At 54.2% G+C, this 25,342-nt stretch overlaps 7 protein-coding genes across 7 annotated transcripts; 3 read left to right on the top strand and 4 right to left on the bottom strand.

Moving 5' to 3' along the window:
- The first annotated feature begins 496 nt into the window (after positions 1–496).
- On the top strand, positions 497–2,842 carry QC763_203310 (uncharacterized protein). Its single transcript, XM_062909366.1, has 2 exons — positions 497–1,446; positions 1,503–2,842. The coding sequence occupies exons 1-2, from the start codon at positions 1,143–1,145 to the stop codon at positions 2,618–2,620; spliced, it is 1,422 nt and encodes a 473-aa protein (XP_062768140.1). The 5' UTR covers positions 497–1,142; the 3' UTR covers positions 2,621–2,842.
- Positions 2,843–3,440: 598 nt separating this feature from the next.
- QC763_203300 (uncharacterized protein) lies at positions 3,441–4,283 on the bottom strand (the record flags this gene model as incomplete). The annotated part of the gene is made up of 1 exon (XM_062909365.1): positions 3,441–4,283. The coding sequence occupies one exon, from the start codon at positions 4,281–4,283 to the stop codon at positions 3,441–3,443; it is 843 nt and encodes a 280-aa protein (XP_062768139.1).
- Positions 4,284–6,083: 1,800 nt separating this feature from the next.
- On the bottom strand, positions 6,084–7,073 carry QC763_203295 (uncharacterized protein; the record flags this gene model as incomplete). The annotated part of the gene is made up of 2 exons (XM_062909364.1): positions 6,084–6,541; positions 6,614–7,073. 2 exons carry the CDS (start codon positions 7,071–7,073, stop codon positions 6,084–6,086), a joined length of 918 nt encoding a protein of 305 aa, XP_062768138.1.
- Positions 7,074–9,115: 2,042 nt separating this feature from the next.
- On the bottom strand, positions 9,116–11,958 carry AGC1 (mitochondrial aspartate-glutamate transporter agc1; the record flags this gene model as incomplete). The annotated part of the gene is made up of 2 exons (XM_062909363.1): positions 11,111–11,958; positions 9,116–11,032 (listed from the first exon to the last, which is right to left on the bottom strand). The coding sequence occupies exons 1-2, from the start codon at positions 11,294–11,296 to the stop codon at positions 9,116–9,118; spliced, it is 2,103 nt and encodes a 700-aa protein (XP_062768137.1). The 5' UTR covers positions 11,297–11,958.
- Positions 11,959–13,199: 1,241 nt separating this feature from the next.
- CLB4 (B-type cyclin) lies at positions 13,200–17,142 on the bottom strand. The gene is given in 5 exon segments (XM_062909362.1): positions 13,200–13,429; positions 13,441–14,481; positions 14,537–15,076; positions 15,140–16,246; positions 16,490–17,142. 4 exon segments carry the CDS (start codon positions 16,499–16,501, stop codon positions 14,194–14,196), a joined length of 1,947 nt encoding a protein of 648 aa, XP_062768136.1. The 5' UTR covers positions 16,502–17,142; the 3' UTR covers positions 13,200–13,429; positions 13,441–14,193.
- A 3,473-nt stretch (positions 17,143–20,615) lies between these two features.
- QC763_0032810 (uncharacterized protein) lies at positions 20,616–22,253 on the top strand (the record flags this gene model as incomplete). Its single annotated transcript, XM_062905532.1, has 3 exons — positions 20,616–21,633; positions 21,831–21,870; positions 22,155–22,253. The coding sequence occupies exons 1-3, from the start codon at positions 21,542–21,544 to the stop codon at positions 22,251–22,253; spliced, it is 231 nt and encodes a 76-aa protein (XP_062768135.1). The 5' UTR covers positions 20,616–21,541.
- A 226-nt stretch (positions 22,254–22,479) lies between these two features.
- Positions 22,480–24,888, top strand: QC763_203270 (uncharacterized protein; the record flags this gene model as incomplete). Its single annotated transcript, XM_062909361.1, has 2 exons — positions 22,480–23,232; positions 23,301–24,888. 2 exons carry the CDS (start codon positions 22,480–22,482, stop codon positions 24,510–24,512), a joined length of 1,965 nt encoding a protein of 654 aa, XP_062768134.1. The 3' UTR covers positions 24,513–24,888.
- Between the last annotated feature and the right edge of the window lie 454 nt (positions 24,889–25,342).

The following is a 25,342-nucleotide window of genomic DNA, read 5'->3' as shown; positions in this document are numbered from 1 at the left end:
TGAGCCTCATCATGGTGGTGCCAATATTTTACACATATCCCCAACCCACTGAAGACACCCATCTAACGGGATGAAGACGAGAGTTGTCTGCCTTGCCTGATGATACAAATGCAATGCATGTCTCAAAAGCCATCAGTTCGAGATCAACAATGCTATTCGTACGAGAAACAAAAACACTGCCCGCTCCCACACCTGCTCATGAGAGAGAGCATTGGACTAAATCACCATGCCAGCCGGCCACACACCCACACCTACCCCTGCATTTTGAGCCGGGGGGTGGGTGGGTAGGTTGCACGACAGACGGCCTGAATAAACTAATGTCACCTCATTCTAGCACTCCGCACTGGAAGCCCGATTCATCAGGTTTTGCTGAGCTTTTGCTGATGTGGGGAGTGATATGGGAGTGCCGGTCGGCGAGATGTTCCTCCATCGAAGCCTTGTTTCTTACTTTCTTGGGCGGGCGGGGGGATGATCGTCGGGACAAGCTTTTTTGGGGGGGACTTTTGCTGGAGAGCAAAAAGAGAAACCCCGGTAAGGGTAAGGCCCCCGCTTGGGGTGCGACTGGGACAACACAGCAGAGATGCACGCTAGGAGGGCTCAGCCTCGTTTGGGTGGGAGATGATGTGCAAGTAGGAAACGCCACCGAAGGGAACAGGTTTGGTTAGATGGTGGGAAAACGGTGCCGCATTTCCCTTCTCACTCGTGAGGAGGAAAGTCGGGAGAGAAATGCTGCAAGAAAGAGAGAGAGGAAGCCACTTGATGATGTGGTTGGGTGGGTTTGTGGGCGAGCGGGGGGGAGGTGGCCAATGGGAGAAGGGGGGTTAGATGCAATATTGCTTTCAGCTGAAGGATGCGGTGGTAGGATGGACATGGGTATAGGACTGGGATATGGGGGGGGGGGGATTGGGCTGAGCCTTGCTGTTCGGAGTGTGGTGGTGTGGTTAAAAAGGTTCCGGGTGGCCGGGTTTGACCGTTGATGGGAGATTTGTTTTTTGTTTCCACTGGATTGGGGGTAGTTTGACTGGTTGTTGATTTTTGCCAGTTTTGTTTACAGAACACGAGAGGTATATCGCTGTGGACGGCAGGTGGTATTGGCTGTTCTCTGAGCTTACAACCTAGCTGGGTGCTCACGCGGAACGAAGATGAAAAGAAGAATTGTTGAAGGTGCCCTCGCGCTGGGTTGGGCCGGGCTGGCAGATGCCAAAGCTCTCAAATGGGGAAGTGATAATGAACCGCGGTGGGAACCGGCGAAGGAGACCGGGTGTGATCATAAGGATTACATGATGGGGATCTCGCCTACTGTGACCTCGCCGCCAGAAGGGACAAAGACGGATGAGGTTATCTTGAGGTTACAGGGAAAGAGACAGATCAGTGTCACCGGCACCAGAAGCTCGAGCGAGGAGGAGCTCAAGGGACCGACTTGCGGATACGTCAGCGGTTTGGCTTGTAAACACGCCCCTTTTCTCCTGTCATCAATGAAACAGTCCAGCTAACAACACCAGCAATCCCCCTCTACTGCGACATCACCCAATCCTGCCACTACAACGCCCTCCTCACCCACATCGGCTGCTGCGACACCACAACCAGCAACTGCCCGGTGCCCACCCGCTGCCTCGACTCGACAGACCGCTCCCTCTTCACAACCCGAAACGGCTTCACGCTCTGGTGCGGCCAGACGGAATACCCCCACTGCCTCACGCACATCTATGCTGATCTGGCGAACGGTCCGAATTCGTATACCCTCATGGGATGCGGTGTGGCAGCCGGATCAGATGTGGTCTACGCCACGGTCCTCCCTCGAACCGGCCCTTCCTCTTCCACCACCACTGAAACAACAACCACTACCACCACCACCACCTCAACCAATACCCCCACCAACACCCCCCCTCCAGAAAACCCCCCTTCGACCCCCATCGGCCCAATAGTCGGCGGGGTAGTAGGCGGAATCGCAGCCCTGGCCATCGTCGGTCTAGCAATCTGGTTTTTGATCAGAAGAAACCGCCGAAACCGACCCGCACCTGACCCCCAACCCCCGGTGGCACAGGTTAATCATACTAGTCCGCCCCCTCCATCAAGTCACCTGTCCTATTCCCAACCTCCACCATCATCCCACCTCTCCTTCAGCAACTCCCAGCACCCGAATAACCAGATCTCCGAGTATTATCCCGGCAGTGGGGGGCAGGGATTCAGCCCGATGGATCCGAGGGGGAGTGTCGTCAAGCCGAGCTTTATGAGCACGACCACTGCGGGGGGGGAGAGCAGTCCGGGTTTCGAGGGGCATGGGACGCCTAGTCCGCCGCCGCCGGGGGGGTATGCTTTTCAGAATCAACAGCCGGGGCAGTTTGGGCAGGGGCAGTTTGGGCAGGGGCAGTTTGGGCAAGGACAGCAACAGTTTGGGGGACAACAGGATCAGGGGCAGTTTGGTGGGCAGGGGTATAATAACTTGAACCCGGTGACGCCTCCACAGCAGCAGTTTGGGCAGCAGCAACAGCAGTTTGGGGGACCGCCGGTTTATAACCCTTATGGACAGCAGGGGGCGCAGCAGGGGGGGTACGTGCCTGGTCGGGGGGCAGAACTGCCTACTGAGAGGGGGGATGGGGAGGTTAGGGAGTTGCAGTGAGGGATAGACAGGAGTTGAGTGGGACAGATAGGATGCAATAATTCGGGACGGATACATTGTCTTGGAGTGTTTACAGTATGACAGTATTTAATCACCTGAGTGCGAGCTCTTGATTTAAAGGGGGGATGATCATAAAGAGTTTCGCTTTTCTGTCATCATACTGTAGTTGAAATGTCCTTGGTGAGAGCTGTTGGCCGCTGTAGAGAGACAGGTCTGGTCATGAGAACCCTTAGCATGGCGGGACTGTGACAGCAAAGAAGACTAAGAGTCTCTGCGGCCTCGATCATGGGCTGGACTGACGGGCTGTGAACAACCAGCACGCGTCAACACTCCCTAGGCCGGCCAGCCTAGAGGGAGCAACCACGGTATACACACATACATACCACCCTCTACACCCACCCACCTTCCAACAACTCCAGTACCCTGTCCATATTGGTCCTCACCTTCTTTCATGCCTAAATTCTCATAACCCACCACATCCCCAAACAGGGTTGTTGTGTGGGGCGTTACTCCAGTCTGTTGGATAGATGTCCTGTGTGGTGAATAAGCCAAACGGAGCAATTGTGTATTCGCTTTGACAGATCATGGGTATCTTATCGTGTCTTCTCTCCCCCATTGCCTCTTCCTCCGTCTCTCCCCCATCTAGCATCCTGAAAGACCCGTTCCCACTGTTTACCCAAACTCCAGACCGTCTAGGTCTACCATGTCTCTGAACGGTACCACCCGAACCTCCATCTGCCCCAAAGGACCAGCCCAGGGCATCTCAGCCGCCACAAGGTATATCCCAGCCGCCTCGAGGCAGCATCTTTCTACCACAGCCCTACTCGATCCTCCTCTCCTCGTCCCTCCCCTCCCCCAACAGCCCCTCCCCCTCCCCATCCTTCCCGTCCGCCCCCTTGTACAACACATAATGCTGCGTGATAAAAACGGCATCATACATCATACTCACATTCCCCAGCGCAAACTTGACCGGGTTCCCGGTAATCCCGCTCCAATCCCCCTGCAACCAGCTATCAATCCCCTGCTGCCCAATACTCAACACACCCCCTGTAAAATCCAACAAGATCTGCACAATACTCCATCCCTTTGTGCTCTTATTCCGGTAATTCACCAGCACCTGCGGCGTGTATTTTATGAGTGTCACAATGAGCTTCACATAGCTGATGGCGTAGATCGCGTCAAGCCACACCCAGCCATGGCCGCCTCCAGATGGGTCGTTCCTCTCCGGGGAGGACAGCACGATAAAGATGACACAGATGACGCCGACGATGCAGCCGAGGATGATACCGAGGATTAAGCGGGAGGGTTTGTTGCCTTTTGAGGGGGTGAAGGACCAGAGGCGGGGGGAGAGGTACTGGGAGGTGGTGATGATGCTGAGCAGCAGGCCGTGGAGGGCGAAGGTGATGTCGTTGAACTGGACGGTGGGGGTCAGGCCGTGGTAGCGGGAGGCGTACTGGGCGCGGATGAGGGGGCTGTAGTAGAAGGCGTAGTTGGAGATTGCATAAGACAGGAAGCCCAGGCAGTTGATCAGGGGGAAGTCGACCGTGGTACCAGAGGTGGATTTTCGGCTGAAGTTGAGCATGGACTGCGGGTAGAACGAGAGGGACCAGCAGATGAAGTAGATCCAACCAAAAACGGACGAGAAGAACTCGAGGAGAGACATGGTGAAGGGAGGACACTGGCACCCGATGCCGATGCAACCGCGATGTTCAATGAAAATGAAAGAGAACCTCGATGGACAGGCATAAAGAGTGGGTCATTGCGTCAGACAGCGTGCCATGTGCTGCAACCTGTGCACCTGCACGTGTACATGCACGTGCACAACTTTAAGGGTTAGGGTAGTTGTGTTTGCTGTGTTGACATTCAGCCAACCTCGCCGTGTACCTCCACTGACCTTCTTCTTGACGATCGTTTTGATCCTTCCAACTTCTTCCCCAGATGCTTCCTCCATTCAGCCACTCTCTCTCGTCGAGGCCAATCGACATCAGCCGCCCCTTCTTCCACACAGCAGGCAATCCCTCCTGGCCCTTGGGGAATCAGATCCAATACTGCCTCATGATGGACGTTTTTAATCGCTTGTTTGCCATGTCCTTGTTGAGCTCCAAGCTTGGAGAGCATGTCTTTGGTCCAGCAACCGCTCCAGGAGAGAACAACAAGATGTACCCGATATTATCGCCCAGCAGCCAGTTTGCGTCGTCTGTTTTGGTGTCGAGCTGATACGGAGCCGGCAGGTCAAACATACCAAAACACAACCGCACCATCCTCTCCGGTTTATCATTCCAGTTGTGGAAACCATCAATCCTCTGGTGCATACCCATCTCACGGTTCGCCTGCCGTTTCCACCAGTAGCTGTACCCCTTCACCATAAAAGTGTAGCCATGCGGTTGAAGCGTAAGCCAGCCCAGCCTGCTTTTTCCTTGGCTGTCCCGGGAGGCCGTCCCCGCAACACCACAAGTTCTTGTGATTGTTCTGCTCTCGCCGCAGCTGGTCCCTGACAAGCTGACCCAACTGTGCCCTGAGAACCCGATGCTTCCCGCTCAGTCCTCTTTGATGGCTGCCGACATTGGGGCAGGTCACATCCAAATCCGGCTTGTTGCCTGGCTCCAGCCCCAGGAGGCACTCCGGTGTGCAAAATTTGGGAGGGGCAGCATTCGTTGTCCCATCACTCGAGTCCGCCGGCACCTCGGGTGTCCATTGCGGCAGTCGTAGTCCTTCCAGGTGCCCAATCTCCCTTTCCATATCCTCCCTGATCCAGAGCATCTCCTTCCAGGATTGTTTGATCCCTCTTTTGACTTCGTTCAACCGCCGGTTCTCCTCGTGGACGTTGTCCCAGCCCTCGAGATACACCTCATCAGGCAGCTCGTCCGGGGCCCGCAGCTCTTGGAGCCGATCAAACTTTTCGCCGATGTTGGAGAGAGGTTGGAAGAATTAAAAAGATGGTAGATTCCAAAAAAGCTGAATACGTATACTTGAAGTAAAAGTCAATCCCGCCTTTCCACAATGACCTAGTGGCGTCCGCACTTTGCCGTGGCTCGGTGAAGGTTTTGGAGTGTTGGCGCCATCAAAGTCAACCGTTGCCATGTCCGATGAGGCCCTCAACGCTGTTCCCTCCCCCCCCCTCCCCCCCCTCCCCCCTCTCCTTCACCTTACCACTTGGACACCAGACTTTTCGCGAGACAGGTTCCAAGCAGTGTATCTCGTTTGCAAACACCCAGTGCCGTATATATCTCCCCCTTCCATATCGTAAACGTTCACCTCCATTCCGTCCAAATTACGTGAATCAAGTTACCCATCAACATGCCCTCACGAGTAAAGTCCTCCTATTCTCAACCCAGTCCTTGACCTTTAATTGCATCCCATTCCACCCACCTTTTATACCCCCTCCCACCACCCCTCCCCTACCTGGCCAAACCCATCCAGACCCACCAACCCCCCCTCCTCAAAGCCATCCCCCTTTGACAAGTCAACTCCATCCCCTCAACCTCCTCCCCTCCTCCTCATCCCTCCCTTCATATACCTCCCCCTCCCGAACCCCAACCCCCTCCCCCATGATCCCCTCCAGCCACCCCCGGTAGCCCTCAAAGCCACCCAACATCCCCCTAACCCTCACCCTCCCCACCCCCCTCACCCCTTCGAACCCTTTTAGTGTTCTAACACCCACCCCACCCCAAAAAGAACTCTGCCACACATCCAACGTCAACTCCCCCACTCCCGTGAACACCTCCCTCACCAGATCCTCAGACCACGGAGCTGGACTGTCCAGTTTTATCCGAAGCCTCCATTTCCTTATCAGGGGGATGTAGGCAGGTGATATAGAGGGGGGGTTTGTCGGGGCGGAGATGAAGGGAGATAAAGGGATTGTGATGATGTTCTGGGATTGGGATGGGGGGGTGAATGGTCGGTCTTGTTGGGGTGTTGCTGCTGCTGCTGCTGTTGTTGCTGTTGTTGTTGTTGTTGTTGTTGTTGTTGTTGTTGTTGTTGTTGTTGTTGTTGCTGTGGTTGGTGGTGGTGTTGGTGGTGGGAGGGGGATCGCAAGGGGGGTTTTATATGCCTTGGAGGAAGGATACAAAGTAGGGGAGCTGGTGAGGAGGGTGGGGTGGGCGGAGAAGGTGTTTGACTTGTACAAGAGGGGGTGACTCTCGATGTAGATTTGTCGAGAGACGTATAAAATCGCTGTCCAGATTTTTGGTTTTTCGGCAAAGGTTGACAGAGGGGGGGTTGTTGATCGATAAGGGGGTGATTCCTCGCCTGAGTGTGAGGGGAGTGGTAGGTGGAGGAGGTGGGTGTAGATTTCTAGTCTGAGCTCCAGTGGTAGTGACAGGAGGGAAATTTTTGGTTTTGGTGGTGGTGATGGGGTGGTGGTGATGCTTAGGTGGAGTGGCATTGTTGCTGTTGTAACGGCGGCGGCGGTGGTGGTGGTAGTGGTGGTGGTGGTGGTGGTGGTGGTTGCCATTTTGATTTAAGATAAATGCTGTTGATAACAAGGTTAAGTTGGGATGGATGTAAAATGTATGGTGACGTTGATATACGATCAGTGATACACCTCTCTCGCACTTGTTCGGAAAAATCAACCAACGAGAACAACACCACTCTCAAAAATCGATCAAAGAAGAGCAACAAAAAGATTGCGGCCCGGCCCAGATGCACATCACCCCCTTCTCCCCCTCCCCTTATACCAACAAAGACACAGCTATACTAACACCTTTTAGGGATTCGTACCAGCAGCGGTGAGGATGAGGCTCACCCTGGACAACCTCACTGGCCGGCCGGGGCTTGCTCACCCCCAGCGCCACGCCTCCTTTCGCCCCCATAGCGGGAATGGCAACATTTCATTTGTAGAAACCACTACCAAAGTGGTGTGTGGCGGCTTCGTGAACCCTCCAAGTGTGCATCATCAGACCAACGCCCAATCCAGAACAAACCATTGATCTGATCTCATCATCCAAATTCATTCACTCACCAACAGAGTGACCCCCGGTGTGCCGCTCCCGCAGATGATAGTCAACCCACCAACCTCCCAACCGACGACAACTCACCAATGCCGGGGCCGCCCAAGCTTCCGGGGGTTACGGATGGCGGTGACCGGGGACACAGCTCTGGGCTCTGACCCCCACCCCCATCTACTTCCAGAAGGATGAGGTGTGTTAAACAAACATCTAGATCGGCCTCCAAAACACCCCAATAATCACAACTGTCGTATTCTCGATCCATAACAACAAAATGCCACAGTAATCAACATTGCTAATATCGGAGTGCCGTCTCTTCAACCCTCCGAGCCCCCCACCCACACGGCACATGTTTTGTCTTGTCTGACCCCCCGGTCAGTCCCCGACACCCCGGAAGCGACCCCGGCAGCGTCCCGGCCCAGAATGTCTCAACCCTCTCTCAACCTCAATCAGACCGCCACGACAGCAGCAGCATGTGATATTTCCCCTGGGGTACATAACCGATCTGTTTTTGCATTTCATCCTGCATAACACCACCAGCCACCTACTCTACTACCCACCAACCAACTAGCTACCTGTACAACATCTCAAAAAACCATCATCAATTTTATCTTCCCTCTCTCAAATCTACCACACTACCCCCCAACCCCCATCTAGTCTCTCTAGTCTAGTCTGTCTGTCTCGTTGTTGTATCGATATCTACAATACACCTACTGTATAAATCCCAACTCCCAGAACCAAAAAAGTCTAGCCAGCCCTTCATCCATCCATCTATCCATCCATCTAACCTTCAGTGTCTTTCCCTTTTTTTTTCTCTCTCAAACGTAGCACACAGCAACAAGCAAAAAAAGCCAGGATATTTTTCATTCATCTCATACAAAAACACATCGCGCGACAAAATATCAACAAGAGAAAATGAAAAAAAACATACAAAAGAAAAAGGAACAGTTTTTGCTGCCACCCAGACAAGATTAAATAACCACCCAAACGCCTGCCTGCCGCCTAGTCTGCCGCTGACGAAGAAGAAGAAGAAGAAGAAGAAGAAATAAAATGCACATGGAAATGCACAATGCAAATCGGGCTTTTTCGTGAAAAAAAATACCCGGCCCTCCTCCTTTATCAGGCTCAATTGTCAAAGAACGGAGGGGGGTGGTGGTGGCAGGGCCTTTGTTGACCCCGCATGGGTCGTCGACGGTAGATAATCCCTCTTCAAAACTCTCGATGATAGAGAAACGAAGAAGAAGGACATCAAAGAAATCCATCCCAACACCATGACCTGACATCATGATGCGCTCCGACACAAGTCAACAGTGGGTCCCCCCGTTGGCGGCGGAATGGGTTAGGTGAGGTGGACAGGACCTCCGAACCCCATTGCCGGACTCTCCACCCCACAACACCTTTCCCCATTGCCGAAAGGGCCGTCCGTCCACCCGCCCGCGTCCTTCGCGCTTATAAACAACGAACCGGCCGAAACTTAATACCACCCTGACCCCCCAAACCCAGCCATTAAACCTCTCTCTCCCTTCCCCCCCCTATTTCCTTTCCCTCTTTACGAGCTCTTCACCGGGTTCTGCATCCACCCAGGCAGCGTCTGCCACCCCTTCGCATTCACTCCCAACGGCGCACGTCCAAAGTTCTCATCCAGATCCAACAGAATCTTGAGCGCGTTTCTCGACCGGTAGAATGGGCTGTCAGGGTGCTTTTCCTTGAGCGTCTGCACAACGTCCGCAACACCAGTCGCCACCTCGGCCTTGCCCTTGCCAGGGAAGGGGAAGGCCGTCTGGAGCAACTCGTACGCGGCAAGAGTAAAACCAAACTGTGGCGACGAACGCATGATTCTGGCAGGACCGCCCTTGAAGAAGGCACGGAAGCCCTCCTCCTTCCAGATGGTCTTGGCGGCGTGGCGGAGGCCGGTGTACTGGGTGTCACCCTTGCGGGCCTCGACCTGGAGACGGGTCTTGATGACGTCGCATGGGGTGGTGAGATAGGCGGCGGGCATACCGGCGATGGCACCGGCAGTGAGGAGCTGAAGAATACCGAGCTTCTTGGTCTGGGACTCGCCGAAGAGGTCCTTCTTCAGGTGGGAGTAGGTTGGGAAGTAGATGGCCGAGAATGGCACATCGCGGAGCAGGCAGGCGGAAGCGCCCTTGTACAGACCGACGAGACCAAGGTTGCGGATGATCCACATGGCCGACCGTCTAGGAGCACCCTCGAGCGACTTGGCGACCTCACCCTGAACCTGAAGACGAATCTTGACAATCTCGAGAGGGTTGGTGAAAACGACCTGGCAACCACCGGCAGCACCACCGGCGATGACCTCGTGGCCCCACCAGATCTGTTTATCCTTAGTGGTGAACCACCCACGAACGAGATCGTTGACGGTCAGCTTGATGGCCTTTTCTGGGGCAACACCAACAAGCTGTGGGAGGACACCAGAGTACAGCCCGCGGAAACCCTCGTTGCGGATGACCTTTTTGAAGCAGTCGATCGAGTTGTTGTACAGCCTCTGGCCGGGGTTGGCACCTCTCTGGTTCTGCATGCGAGTCTTGACGAGATCGATGGGGTACACCATGAAGGCACCAAAAGCACCGGCGATACTGCCGAGAGCGAAGCCGTAGGCGGACTCGAGACCCTGGGCGAGGAACTTTTGGCCGGCCGACCTGGTGGTCTCGGTGACGGCACGGACGGCATCCTCATCTCCTTGTCTACTCCTCCATGATGGGTCGAGCACCTTCTTGAAGTCCTTCAGGCCAAGACGGCCAGATGGCTCATCAAGGCTGGCGAAGTGGAAGAGGATATCGGCCTCCATCGGGGTGAAGAGCGAGAAGCGGGTGATCTTGGCGGCCTGGTTGAGGAACTCGGTCCTGGTGATCTTGCCGTCGGTGCTCTTGGCGCAAGCACGGCGGATGATGAGTTCGACGAGGTCCATCTCGTGGATCATGTTCTGGAAAGCTCGTACGTTGGCGTAGGAAATCTTGGAACCCTGAGAAATGTTGCACAGAGTGCTCAGGTTCTCGAGGAGGTAGTCCGAGAGCTTATGCCTCGCGGTTTCCTTGATGATGCGCTCAAACTCCTCGGGCTCAATGTAGCCATCGCCGTCCTTGTCCAGATGCTGGAAAGCCTGGCGGACACGCTCACCCTGCAGACCGCGCAGCATTTGCGAGAACTGCTGGTAGTCCATGCTGTGTTTCGCCTTGCTACCGATGTAAAGCTTCGCCCAGTCACACTCCCAGTCGAATGGGATGCTATCTGGCCCCTTGTTCAGCTCGTACAGCCTGCGGAAGTCCTCGTACTTGACCTTCCCGAGGCGCTCGATGTCGAAGAGGCGGAAGGCGATCTCATATTCGGCATCGGGCTTGGTGAGAAGGTTCTCAAAGTAACCCCAGTCGGCGAGCGTCACCTTGCCCTTGTTCGATCGGTCGGCAACATGGAACAGGATCGAGTACTGTTCCCGCTTGATCTTGTGCTATTTTATATATAAAGATCACACGTCAGAAAAGGTGCTGGACTGGACAATGCGCCGGCCAGTGCAGAAAGGACTCACGTAATCCTCCGACGGAGGGGCAACGGCGTTGATGAACTCGTCGGGGCCGAGGTAGGGCTCGGCGCCATCTTCCTTGATGGCATGCTTAATGAAGCGCGCCTTGGTCTGGGCCGAGAGCTCTTGTGGTTCTGTTGACCCAACCAGCGTCTCCTTGACGGCCTCCTTCACGACGGTGACCTTGGACATGTTTGTTGTGTGTCTAGTCTAGATGCTTGATATTTGCGAAACGAACGACACTGAACTGGTTCAGTCAGCCCCAACAGCACTCAAGCCGTTAACGCCGTTGTCGCAATCAGCCTATAAAGTGTGGGGTCGCGAAGTGGCCGAAGTTGAGTCAATTTGCGCGCTGGCAAAAGACGTGGGTTGCGTACCGCAAAGAGATTGCGAGCGAGGGAGGAAAACAGAAACCGAGGTTGTCGTTTAAAAAACAAAAAAAATGACAGACGAAGGTTTGTGTCACGCGAGGAAGAGCTGTGGTGGCTTGGGACTCGCGGGTAGGTAAAGGGTTTCTGACTCAAGCCTCGCAATGCGCAACAAAAAGTTGTCTGTCAACAACGAAAGGTGTCTGATGACTGTTCCTGCCAAAGAAGGGGAGGGGAGGCGGGGGGGGGGCTGGACAACTGGGACAGGACAACAACGGAAAGAGGAGGGATGTGGGATGGAGTCTGCCGAACCGGAGACGACGGGGTCAAGGGTCTTTGCGAGAAAAAAAAAAAGAAGTGGATCACGTCCAAATCTGGGGCAGAACAAGAACGAGAACGAGGTATGGAAAAAAAAAAAAAGAAAAAAAAACACCACCACAAAATTCTGAGCCTTGCCTAGTACCCAGGAAAAAAAAGTGAAGTGGCAGTTCCTCTTTTTTTTCCACTCATAACTTCCCCAGGCTTCCCCACCACCTGACCAATCCCAACCAGCAATTCACCAGGCCAAACAGTGGGGGGTGTGGGAAAACAGGTTCTTGGCAGCGGGATCCAGTTACACAATAGCCGAGAGTGATTTGGCTCGGCAGCGCGGGAGCCGCCCTCCGATCCACGCCGGTCTGGACTTGTAACCCCAAGCCGAAAAACACCCGGACACTCCGAGGTTCACTTGCCTCCATGAGGGGTTGATGCTCCAGGCCCTATACCCTCATTTCACTCTCTGAACTCGTAATAGCCTCAGGTGACCAACTACTCCCGTCGATTTCCCAGAAGATCTTGGACACCAAAAAAGGAAGGCCACGGGGATCCCCCCAAGATCGCCAACAACCAGGGGGGGGCCACAAAAAAGCTTAAATTCTTCAAGATCTGCACCAGCGTTTCAATTGACAGTCACTGACAGGCAACCCCCCCTTTCCATCCTGTCAGACGTCAATGCCATCTCTTCTCACACCTCACTGATATAGAAAAGCTGTTTGTTTTTAGAAGACATCTGATGTTTTGACACCACCCATAGTCTTGAAGATTTGTGTTTCCACTAGCTAGTATCATGAGATCATCACCTGATCCCTTGCGTTTTACTGCAAGATGAATGTCTCAGCATCACATAAAGCCACATGGCATCCCTTTGAAGACTTGGCCTATATAATTTACTTCTTGTGTAGAAGGTGATCTGGCTGTACTATCTTGTTTTGAACACAGCGAGGGGTCTCTCACACTGAACTTGCTCTTCATAAATACAATTCAAGTGTAAGGGAGTGTATAACAGGTACCATATGATACTGCAGAGAAAATGACAGTTGAGATGGTCATGAGTCACAAGAGTGAGCATCATTCACATCATTCACATCACTCACTTCACTCACCTCACTCACATCACCCCCATCCCCAAATCAATAAGACAACACCGTGTCACATCTATTGGCATCTAAACCCCTCAATCGAACTTAGTCCCATAATGTGATGCCCACCCCTAATATCTATCCCTCCCTCCATAACAGAGAGAAGAAAAAATATCAAAAGAAAATAGCCATCATGCCCCCAGAAAATATTATAATTTATACACATAATAGTAGCCCGCCAGCCCCAAACCCCTTCCTTTCCCCCCCAACCCCTCCTTTCTAAAAGAGAAACAAACAGCATTGTCCCTCCAATGATCCTGGTTGGAAAAGAAAAAAGAAAGAAAAAAAAAAGGCAGCAGACATAAAAACACACAATTTCCCACCCACCCATAAAACACCAGCCTCCCCCCCAACAATCCCAGATAACCCCCCATTCCATTTCCCAGAAAAAGAACCGAGAAGAAAAAAAGACGCCTTGCTTGCTTGCAGCTTTGTTGACCACCTCTCTTCAAGGTGTCATCAATAAGCCACGGGGATATCATTTCCATATAAACCACCACCGCCCTCCCACCACCAGAATGTTCCCCCTAACCTCCCAATTCCCGAATGCCTTTGTACCACCCAAACAACGCCATGTAAATAACAGCCATGAATGCTTTGCTCAGGATCACCAACCAACCCTCAAACCTTCATTGCCTCGCAATCGTGACAAAAAAAAAGAAAACCGTATTGACATGAGAACAAGGGAAAGTTTTGCGCAAAGAAATGGGAAAAAAAGACAAGGTATCGTGAGAGGGCATTCGTCACATCGTCAGAAGGGCGAATATGTTTCTGTCGACTTTTTGGTGGTTGTCGTGGAAAAAAACATTGTGTGCATCGAATCCTGGAAGTCTGTCCCAGTAGCCAAGACGCAGTGTTCCGCAAAAATCTAATGCATGATGGGTTGCATTGAAATAGCGAGACGTTGCGACGAGTGCCTGGAAAGAAAGAAAAAAAAAAACCCCGATGCGAGAATAAAAGCGGAAGAAAAGAAAACGAAGAAAACAAGGAAATTATTCGGCGGTGGCCGATAGCAAGACCAAAAATCTCTGCTACAGCCTTTTGGTGTCTGTTTGTGTCGAGGGCAAATGCCAAAAGACGCTTGCTGGCCCAGAAAACAAAAAGGTGAAGCACCAACGTGGCAAGATCAAGAAAGGAGATCCATGCTGTGGTGCTGCGACGGTTTCCAGCAAATGCATGCTCGAGGTTGTCGCAATGATGAACAAGTACATCGAAGTGAAGAGCCTGTCAACATGGTTTCTGGAGGGAAGCGAGGGTCCGAGACTTAGGCCTCAAGGGCAACAGGCAAGTGGTGGTTGGCGCGGAAGGCCTCACACTCGGAGCCCGACGAGCTCGCGGCCTCGGCCATGGCGCTGTAGAGGTAGGACAGCGTCACCCCACGAAGCATCTTGGCCTCAACATAGGTCGAGGCGTTCTTGTATTTGGGGGACGAGTATTTGTCATAGACAGCGCTGTGGTGCTTGCGAGGCTCGCGGCAGCATTCAAACATCATGTTGATGAGTGGCTTGAGCTGGCTCAAGGTGTAGCCAGAGTAGTGAACGTGAGAAAGAGTCTGGAGAACGGTTAGTATCCGAGATGCCACAAGACGCTAGACAAGAACAACATACCCAATCGCCCTTCTCAAGGAACATGCGAGAGATGCAGTGGGCACCGGCGGCAATGTAGCTGGCAGGGCTGCCAACAAAGCGCTCGTCCATGATGGTGACCTCCAAGAAATACTTGGCCAGAGTGCGAGTCTCCAACTCGTAATCATCAGCCTTGCTAATGCGACGCAGGAAGCTCATGGGACCGGGCCAGCCGAGCTCAAACTGAAGCATACTAAGCATGAAGCGCTCCGCCTTCAGGATCTCGTCCACGTTGTAGCCCGAGTCGACCATGTACACAATTTCCTGGACTGATGGGCAGTTGATCTCCTCGTACTTGGCGGCAACGAAGAGGGCCGTGGCGCCGACAAGCTGGAGCTTGCCGAGCGAGACAATCTTGACCGACAGGAAGCGGTCAATGTAGTTGACGGTGAGAAACAGCGTCTCGGGGAGCAGGCAAAACCGGTGATGTACCTGAATCAACCAGTCCATGAGAACTGCGCGCATCGACCACTGGATTTCGGTCTGGTTATCCATGTAGTGGGGATTGGGGACCATGGAATCCTGCACAAAACAAAACTGTTAGTTCCGTGGCTCCTGACGCGCTCCACTGCAACAAGTACATACCTCGAGCTGTCTCATGTAAGCAAAGATCTCTTCGCCATACTCGGCCACCATGCTCACGTCCCAGGCCTCTTCCTCAATCTCTTCCTCCGTCTGAGTAGAAAGAACCCAGTCCTTGGCAATGGCAAGCTCTCTCTGCGCATTGAGGCTGGAAGCAGGAGCCACCATGGTGGTCAGTCCGCCCGTGGTGTTGTCCCCATGAGACCGGTAGGAGTGGGCTGTCGTGTATCCATGATCCTCGTAAACACCCGAGTGATCCTCGTCCGAATACTCGTCCTCCTCAGCTGTGGGAAGGGACTTGGCCACCTGCGCGATGGAAACAGACACATCGGACTCGAGCTCAGCCAGATTGCGGTTGCCAATGCCAGCGGTGTCGTACGAAATCTGCTCCACGGCGTCCTCGTAAGCCGCCTCGGTAACATTGTCGTCGAAATCGCTCTCGTCATCGAGCTCGGCGAGCTTCTCGGTCTGGACCGCAGCCTTGGACTGGGTCGGCTTCTGGGAGGCCTGCTCTGCCTTCAAGGATGGCTGGCTCTTGTATTGACGCGGGCGCTTAATCTGCTTGTCAACCATGGCAACCAGATCGTCAACGTTGGTAAGAAGTTCGACACGACCGGCGACTTCCTGCTCATTGCTGTCTCTGTAGATCATGGTGGGCTTGATGTTCCTGGGAACGCCATTCTTCAGAGGAGGTTGGGCAAGGGCGCCGACGGGACGTTGCTGGTTGAGGCTGTTGGCGTTACGAGCGGTGGGCTTTGTGACATCGACCGGAGCCACGTTGTAGGACTTTGCAACCGGAGCAGGCGCAACCTGGTGGTTCTCCTTCTCGTCGTTGCGACCGGCTCCGGCGACAGTAGGAGCAGCAGCATTAACAACCGACTTGGCGCGAGCGCGAACAGCCTTAACGATGGGCTCGTCGGCAATGGGGCGATTGGTGTTGCTCAAATCGTGGAGGATGACTCTCTTGGGAGGAGCGTTGAGGGCACCCGTGTTGGCCATAATCTTGACGGTGCCAACGGACTTGTTTCGCTGGTGCAAGGAGGGCTTGTTAGAATGGATGTGCTCGGTGATAGGAGGGGCGGCTTGGTAGATGCGCAGAGGGCGCTGAGGCTATTTCGGGAAGAGAAGTTGGTTAGCCTGTCTGTCATGGAAGATTCGGCAGAACGGTCTGGTTTATGTAGAAGCTCGTCTCGAGCGACTTCAGACGGTGAATAGACCACGAGGCTTTCCACCTGAGCAAGTCAAAAGTGGAGGGGCAAGGTGGGCGCTCGTGGACTTGCGACCAACGATGATGGGATGGCAGAGTTGGGTAGAGGGAGGAAGAGGGGAGGAGTTCTGGGCAGAAAGACATACCTTGGCATCCATGATGTCGGATTTTTACCTTCTATTTGATGTTGGTTGAGGCTGTTGTCGCAAAGACCTTTTTCCTTGTGGATATCGTCTTGGTTGCGGGAACGATGAGACGAGCGGTTGAGATGGCAGTTGTCGAGTCAGAGAAGAAGTCTTTGGTCTCTGGAAAAGTGAGGTAGTGGTGGAAGAAGGCGATGTGGTTGTTGTTGCGAGGAGAGCAGAGAGCAGAGGGCAGAGAAAAGGTGGTCCCCGCTCCTGAATCGAAACTGAATACTTATCGTCGTCCCTCGGGATGGATTCTTCCTGTTGACAATACTGGGAAGCCGGCGAATAGGCTTGAGGGCATCGAGATATAAAGCGGAGCAACGAGGAGAGCAAGGCGGGGGGCTGGTGAGGCTATCGTGGGCGCTGGTTGCCACGGCGTCGCAAAAATACCAGCGCAGCGGGAAGGAGGGCGCGTGGGTGTCGGGAAGGCACCTCAATAAATTCGACACGGTCAAGCGTCAAGCGGGGCGCGCCTTCACTCACTGTATCGAGGTCAAGGACATGAGTAAGAGGAACCTGAAGTAACGATTGCTGTGCGATGCCGACAAGAACCTTCCAACAGCAGAGGTCGCGGGTGGAGCAAAGGTTAAAGAGAACAGCGAGAATGTTTTTCACCATGTGTTTATTGACAAGATGCAAGTAAACACAGACAGAGTTCCATTTGGGCGGTGTGGTCCGTGCATGCCCGTCTGGGTTGTTACGGCGACCCCAATCATATGCACATGTTCCAATTCCTGGGATACGAACAAAACAGCATCAAATGCCCTTTGAAATTTCACATTTGAAGAACATGGCCATCATCATCATCACTTACAGCCTTGCCATTCTCCATCTCAGCCCGGCCGGGTAGGTCAACTATGGAGTTCTGATCTCCATCGTGGAGTCTGCAAGCCCAAGTCCATCAGACTAACGATGCATGTGTTGTCTCGCACCAGTAATCAACAAGCATGCTCAAAGCTTACATAACTCTTCCATGGGGTGACGTAGCCCCCGCCGTCTGGGCACTGGCCTTTTGCGCGACCGGCGCGTCAACTTCTCCAGGACCTTAATTAAGCAAATTACAGCAAATCCCACCACATTATTTCTCACAAACCATTCTCGACTTATATCAACCTTATTCTCTACCCAGAGCTGGCATCTACCTTTGTTTCCTCTTTACCGCACTCCTATTGGTCCGCAGCTGCGTCTTTTTCTTTTTCCCTGCCACCAGCTTTTACGCGTAGCGGGGCAGACCGGGGCCCGCCCCCGTTCACGTTGTCACGTGAGAACCTTGCTGGACTTTTGAGGTTCTATTCAATCACGACTTTCCTATTGTCAGTCGCCAATTTCGATCTTTCTCTTCTCCCCAGATTCTCAAGAGGATAAATCGCAGCCTGACGAGGCCATTCCGGAACTAGCCATGGGCCAGGATCCCCATCCAAAGGAAAACTTTCAGCGCGGCGGCGGTGGGTGGAGAAGTCGGGCCACTTGACCAACGGCCGCCGATACCTACCTACGCACTACCAGTCATCTAACCCGGCGCAGCAATGGCTGAAGCACGCCTTGTGTATCAACACGAGAAGCTACCAGAGCTTCTGGAGAACCGGGTATTATCTCTACTTTTTCTCTTCCTTTTCCAGGGACTCCGGTCAACACGGGGTTTGGACAATCCATAGGCGACACTGAGAAACCCTGGTCCGGGGCCATAAATTGCCTCGACGGTTCTCGACCCCTCTTGCAGAATGTGACAAGAGGAGAAGAACCCCTCCACTCACTCCAACTTGAGCTTCGATCGCATGTGCCATGTGGTGGAATCCTACGCTACCTTCTCACAAAGAGACGGCGCCCACCTGAGCAATTGAAACTTTGACTTTGCCAACGAAACGGATGTGCCCTGCCGCGAAGAGACGGTCGGTCGATAGCAGGGGTGGGTTTTGCTGGTGGCTTCTTCCGCGACTCGCTCCGCTGCGGAGTAGGCTGCTTAATATGATGCGATCTCTTGCGCAGCTTCGATTTATGTAGCGCAATCAGCAACGTGTACCCTTTCTGCGACATTGGCACACACGTCAAGGTTTTTGTGGGCGTGGCGAAAACAGGGACCGTCCCCCTCCTCCTCGCGAGGGCATGCCACCATGCCTACCTGCTCTGAGCTACTGTATATTCTCCTCCGGAGTGTCAAGTGTTTGGTCAGATCTGGGGAACAACGAAGCCACGAGCCAATGGTGTGGGGCCGGAGCTTCTTATTTTGTGTGCCCCACAGGATCGTGGACGGACTCTTTTGTCTCTTTGTGAGTTTGGTTGCGACAAACATGACGGATGGAGTGGTCGCAACCTTCCAAAAACAATGCGCCGTGGTACCTGGTGACACCAATGGCTGGATCCTGTCCGGAAAGCCCGCCAGAGACTCTTGCGACAAAGCCGGGACATCAAGCAAAGAGGAGGGGTATCGAGGGCGTCTGGCGGTTGCAGATCGGGCGCTGGAAACGGGCAAGGGTGCCGTTGCGGTCATGGAAGCAGCCAAGATCCACGGAATGGAAGCCACTGGCGCTGACAGTCACTCACCTCCAGCAAATGTCCAGGAGTCCAGCCAAAGCTCTATGTTATGTACGTGCATGTACGACCCGCCACCAACCAAGACCCCTCCCCCTACTGCACAAAGAGAATTGCTTCCTCTCCTCGCTTCCTCGCTCGCCTCCAGCTGTCCGTCTCCTCCGTCAAAGGTGGAGCGGGGTGGGAAGTGCCATGGACGCAAGTGCGCTCGTCCGGGCCTGAGCTGCATGCGGTAGTCGTGATGGAAGGCGAGCGTAGAGGGGTACACTAGCATCTTGACTTGGAGATATCACCACCACCTTGTTAGCGTTTTCTGCAACAGCGAGCTTCGAGGCGACCACAGCCGTCCCCAAGGACCAAGAATCACGAATAATAGAACAGTGACAGGTAATAGGCGGGTCTGCGGGTCCTTTTGTTGACGGTCTGACACTTGGGAGAACTCGGAGAATCTGGCGCGATGATTCGATGCAGGCTTTGCATTTGAAACTTTGCCAGCGCATCGAGCCGCGCCCGATCCTCCCCTCTACAAACCAAGGACGACACACCCGCACTCGCGCAGCGCACACAAAGTTACCTCACAACAATTGCCAAAAAAGAGGGAACAAACGGCAGGCTTGTCTCGAATACACTCGGCCCAAGACAACCTTAATGCCACTGAGGGGGAGCCAGCCGCGGGGCAGGCAAAAAGTTCATTTCAGACTTTTTGCTATCCATATCAGTTGTGCGCCTCTCCATGCTGCTTCGGTCAATGCCGGAAGCTCCCCGTTTGCCCGGCGTTCCTATCTTTTGCGACCTCTCACAATCTCATAATCTTTCCATCAATACCCCACGCATTTGCGGTGAGCCCAGTCTGATATCTGGACGGCTTGCGCCGTTGTGTCTCCCGTGGAATCTGACCATACAACTCTGGAATTTCTGCCCATCAGCAGAGATTTTATCTGAAAATGCAACTGCTCTGCTGCAGGTAGAGCCACGGCGCCACCTTGCTGGCCATGTAGTGGACAAGATAATACTTATCTATCGAGTGACAGTGTTTATTTTCTTGTACCCCGACAGCTGGGCTTGGGCAGTCCTGCCTATCAGTGCCAGGCACATCTACAGCAGACCCCTGTTGCTGCGCTACCTTGCTGGCGACTGCCATTGGCCGATGGAGGGGTTCGAGATGGCTGCAACGGGCACCTTGGGGGGTTCATGAACCTCTCTGGCGCATTCTCATCCTGTGGGCTCGACTTGGCCACTGGCCAGAGGGGACCCAGGGCGTTGACCCTACATTTGAGCTCTTGTGTTGTGTGCCCAAGAATACCAGGCGCTCCTAAATGGTCAGACCAACAACGGCTTCCCCCATGGTCATTATTGGTGAGGCCCAGGAGAAGGAGGGCTTCCCCGGTGAGCAGCCTGTGTTTCGCAGACTGCATGTCAGTATATGCGCCTTGCAAGGCAAGCATCAAGCTTCTTCTTCTTCGCGACTGTAAACAGCGACTGTAAACAGCGTCTGTCTTGGGTGTCTGGAAAACACTTGACGGATTTTAGCCGCGCGCAGAAGAAGAAGAGAGAACGATCGACCGGAAGGCGAATTAAATGATCTCTCAGAAACTGGTATTCGTGCAGACACTTCTCGACACGCACAACCTTACCTCCAATGCAGCGGGCCTTTGCCTTGACTGCTCCTGCTGGTGCTTGCTACTTCGGGAGACTGCGCCATCGCATGTTTGGGACTCTACTCCTGGGAAGAGAGATAAGAAGGAATAATACCTAAGAAAACAGGACCTGGCACAAAGAGAGATGACAGCCAAGTCTTGAATCGGAATGTGCCAGCCCTGAAAGAATATCGCACATTTCTCAGATCTCGGCGCAAAGCGGAATGCGCCCCGAATGCGCTCTGCATGATACAAGAGACCCGAAACAACAAAGCAAAGCAGCAGCAGCCACTGCTGTTCTCTGCTCTGCCTTCTGTCTCTTGCAGTCTTTGGTTTCTCCCATTATCAGAAGAGAAGCTTCCTGAAAATGGATGCACTGGCAGGGGAGTGTGAGTGACCCAGGCCAGGTTGGCAAAAGCCATCTGGTGATCAGTGACCGGGAAGCTTGCCAGAGGTGAGGTAAGGTTAGGTGCGGTCAGTGTGGATTACCACGTCTGCAAGCGCTCCGCTGGCTGGGTGGATGGCTGGCCGTGCGAAAAGCGCCCAGTTGGCAGCTCCTCGCACCCTGGCGCAAGGGCTAGATGAGGATGCGATCGGGGGGGAGCGCAAGCCCGGAAATTGCCCAAATCACAGATATCAAGAATCCATTCACAATACCTTAAGCCAGTCCAGCCTGTTCCATTTGTTCCAGTCCAGTTTGTTCTGCTGTTCTGCTGTTCTGCTGTTCTGCTGCTCTCTCCATTGTGTCTCGGTGGCACAGTGTCGAGGACTGCCCTGAACGGATCCGCGCAAAGGTCAGGCAGTTTGGTGTGCGGGTGTGCGATTACCGGCATCTGCTCTTTTAATGCAGATTCTTTGCGACTCCTCCGTTCTCTTCCTCGCCCACAACCTCCGAATTGCTCAACCCGGTGCCATCAAACCAACCAAGTTCCTCTGGTAAGCCATTGTCTCCCTCCTGGCACCCCATCCCATCGCCCGTCACCCATCGCCGGCTTCTGGCTAGCCCGATTCTTCTTCTGCTCCCACCTTGCTCACACTCTGCCGACTTGACTAGGTCGGGCCCGCATCTTCAACAACGAGAGAGAGAGAGAGAAAGAGAGGGAGAGAGAGAGAGAGACGACAAGAAATCGCAGCTCAGTTCCTCCACGACACCACCGCTTCCCCAACCTTGCCGTAAGCCTCCTCGTCCCCTTCCGTCCCTTGCGATCCCAACACCTTGCTCTGTATACCTTCTATCTGCTTTCAAGCAAGCTTACTTGCCTTACCCCCGACGAGCACCCGCTTTTGCTGTGTTGCGCTCGCACCCCGACCATCATTACCTCCTACCCATCGAGCATTCCTACACCCCGGGTTCCCCACCGCATTTCCTGTGTTCGATCAGCCCTTCATGGCATTGCCTCTTCTACCTGCTGCTGTCCATCTGCACCCAGCTCTAACCGTCGCATTGCTCTGTCCAGATCCAACAACTTCCCAACACCGTCCGGCAGCACCCCAGCAGCACCCACAAGAGTCGGCTTGGTCCTTGCGGCACTGGCGGTGACCTCAATCAAGGATAGACCACTGTCCATCCGCCCCTCAAGCCGGACCCGTCCGTTGGCATTGTACCCTCGTCGCCTTTTTCGAGCGCTTGTCCACTGCCAATGCGATTGTTGAGTCCTTTATCGACCGAACAAAACCAACGGTGCTGAGCCCCACCGGCGACACACATTCCATCACACGACCTCCTTTACGAAGCCACCGTCGACGGTGCGATACACTAGATACACATATACATATCATACAATGGCAGCCATGTCGCCAACCGGGATAGGGCACGGGCGCCCAGGTCAGCCTAACGGCAGCATCTCGCCCCGTACCGTCGCAGAGCCCAAGCAGGTTACGTTCGTCTTGATCTTCCAGGCATCGCGGGGGCGCCTGCCCCTTCGTGTCAAGATCTACCCTCACGACGCCACAGAGTCGATCGTGTCGACGGTCAAGAACTTTTACGGTCTGTATACCACCCAGACTATCTCCAAAGGCGTAAGCTTTGAGGATGCGGAGGGCAACATCCTCATTCCCCACTACGAGAACTTTGCTCATGATATGACCGTTTCCGTGCGGGTTCACGACGAGCTTCCCCGGCCGTATTCCTATGACCACCCGCCAGCGCCCCAACACAACTTTTATACCGCCGACACTTTCCTGTCCCAGTCGCCTCTGCCACCACCTCCGCGCCCAGATGACCATCTCTTTGCCAGACCTCACTCGCCGCCTGCGTCACGCCTGCGTAGCCCTTCGCCTAATGGCGGACGTGGACGTCGCAGCGGCTCGGCAAACAACAACCCCGGCTCCAAGAAGGTACGGTCACGTTCTGCCAAGAACAGATCGCAGTTGAATGGTGACAGTCACGGTGAAAGCTTCAACGGCTATAGCAGCGGCGACGGCGCGCCAGGCTCGTCGTCGAGCAAAAGCAAGGACCATCTCGGCAACACGGAAATCAGTGTGGACAATATCGTCGAGGGTGGCCGTCGCAAGCGTCCCAAGTTTGACAGCTCGGTATGTTGAAGACGTCGTCTAATGGGTTGTGAATGCTGGTTTCTGACATGAGTTTTATTTGTCTGCAGGAGTTGCCTCTCTATGCCCCTCTGCAGATGCCCGCGGCCACGTCCAACCCTTCCGTCTCACCGGCGCGGCGTGCTGATCATCAGCATCGTCCCTCGCTGCCATATATTCAGTCTGGGCCAAATCCCTTCAGTAATCCTCGGCCTTCTTTGCACTCCCCGCACAGTTACAACAACGGGTTTGCGCACCCTTCCACATACCCCACGCCCAGCAGTGACATGCGGCGCTCGCGCGGCAGCTTCGGCTTCGCGGCCACGCCGGGGATGCCCATGGTGGCGACACCAGACGGCACCGCCAACAGCTGCATGTCTGAGGAAGACAAGGACGTCGCCATCCAGCTTATGCGCCTGGGTGAGATCTCCACGCATGGCCGGACGTCGGCGTCCACCATGGACGACACCTTTAGCGGCAGAGCGGACGCCACCTCGTCGACGGGTGCCACCAGCGAGGCGGACAGCGATCACGACGTGCCGGCGGCGCGGAGACAGAAGCTCGACGCTGCCGGTCACCACAAGAAGGTCCTCCATACCACAGAGAGCCACTTTGTTGGCCCCGCCGACGGCGCCGACACGAGCGGTGAAGATGGCTACTGCTCGGACAGCGCCCCCAAGCCCGCCATGGCGGCTCCCAAGCCGAGAACCAAGCTCAAGGCGAACACGCTTCACCAAGCCAAGGCTGCCGCGGCTGCCGCGGCTGCTGCTGCGCAGTCCAAGCCTCGGCCTCAGAAGCCCAAGGTCAAGAAGGAGCCCGCGGCCGTGAAGACGGCAGCCGTCAACGGTGGTACCGCTGCCGCTTTGGGTCCCATGTCCCCGGCCTCGCTCCCGGCTTCACGCAAGCAGTCTGTCGCGTCCAACACCGGGCTTTCTCTTGCTGCCGGGGATGAGGAGCACCCCGACTTGTCGACCAAGCCTCGCTGCCAGAGGTGTCGCAAAAGCAAGAAGGGGTGCGACAGGCAGAGGCCTTGCGGTCGGTGCAAGGATGCGGGGCTGGGGGCGGATCAGTGCATCAGCGAGGATGAGGGGAATGGGAGGAAGGGGAGGTATGGGAGGCACATGGGGGTGCCGCTCGTCAAGGAGGAGGTTGCTGCTGCGCCGGTTGCGATGACGACGTTGCCGCCGATGATGGGGGGTGGGTTCGGCGGGGGGGTGACTGGCGGGGCGGAGTACGCCTCGGAGGTTGGAGGGGGGGATAAGGGGAAGAAGAGGAAGAGATGAGTTTTTTGTTGATGGGTCAACCCCGGATTGAAAGGCTTGTATGATGGGATGATGGTCAGTGGGGTGTTGTGAGATAGGGGTCGGGATGGTGTGGTCTGTTATACCTTGTCAATGGTCTTGTGGAGTTCTCGTTGGAGACTCACGGGGTTGGTGTTTTTTCCTATGTTGATGGCTACAACGTTTTTTTTATTAAGCATGTCCGTTATTGGGGAGGATGACTATCTAGGGCCACCCCTTAACCTGCATCTCATTACCGTCTTTGGGTGTTGTTATTGTCTTGTCGGGCCTTGAACATTTTCCGCTCTATCAATCAAAGAGATTCATTTGTTTTTTTCTAAAAGCGGCTGCGTTTCTTTTTTATGTTGGTGGGAGGTGGGGAGGTGGGTTTGGGTTTGGGTTTGGGTTTGGGTTTTGGGTTTGGGTTTGGGTTGAGTGAGTGGGTGGGAATGGATAAGATAGGTAGGAATGGGTGGTGGATGGTTCGAAAGCTGGAAAAGAGGAAGGGCGAATGGATGGCTCAGGGGTTAAAGGGGTGATTGGGTGGGAGGGGGGTTCGGGGATTGATTCTGTCTTTTACAAGGTTTAATTGATTTGAAGGTGTGTGGGGAAGGAGGAGTGTATATTACGGCTTTTTCTTTTTTCTTTTTTCTTGTTTCTTTTTTTTTTCTTTCTTTTCATCTCTGGTATATTTGGAAGGAATGGAGGGGAGGGAGGGAGGGCTATTGCACATCACATCATATCACATCATCACTCATGTCTTTTTAGCGTTTGATTTTTTGTTGTTGTTGTTTGGGGGGGGGTTTATAGCGAGGTACCTACTGGAAATACGC

The sequence above is a fragment of the Podospora pseudopauciseta genome (assembly GCF_035222475.1).
Source record: "Podospora pseudopauciseta strain CBS 411.78 chromosome 2 map unlocalized CBS411.78m_2, whole genome shotgun sequence".
NCBI classification, from domain to species: Eukaryota; Fungi; Ascomycota; class Sordariomycetes; order Sordariales; family Podosporaceae; genus Podospora; species Podospora pseudopauciseta.
The sequence above is the reverse complement of the archived record's forward strand: the minus strand, read 5'-3'. Positions and strand labels throughout refer to the sequence as shown.

Bases quoted from the DNA above. Each gene is read 5' to 3' on its own strand.
- QC763_203310 (XM_062909366.1), top strand. From the start codon at position 1,143: ATGAAAAGAAGAATTGTTGAAGGTGCCCTCGCGCTGGGTTGGGCCGGG. The intron at 1,447-1,502 runs GTAAACACGCCC...TAACAACACCAG, and splicing joins ATACGTCAGCGGTTTGGCTT to CAATCCCCCTCTACTGCGAC.
- CLB4 (XM_062909362.1), bottom strand. The intron at 15,077-15,139 runs GTATGTACTTGT...TGTTTTGTGCAG, and splicing joins CTTACATGAGACAGCTCGAG to GATTCCATGGTCCCCAATCC. The intron at 14,482-14,536 runs GTATGTTGTTCT...ACCGTTCTCCAG, and splicing joins TCCTTGAGAAGGGCGATTGG to ACTCTTTCTCACGTTCACTA.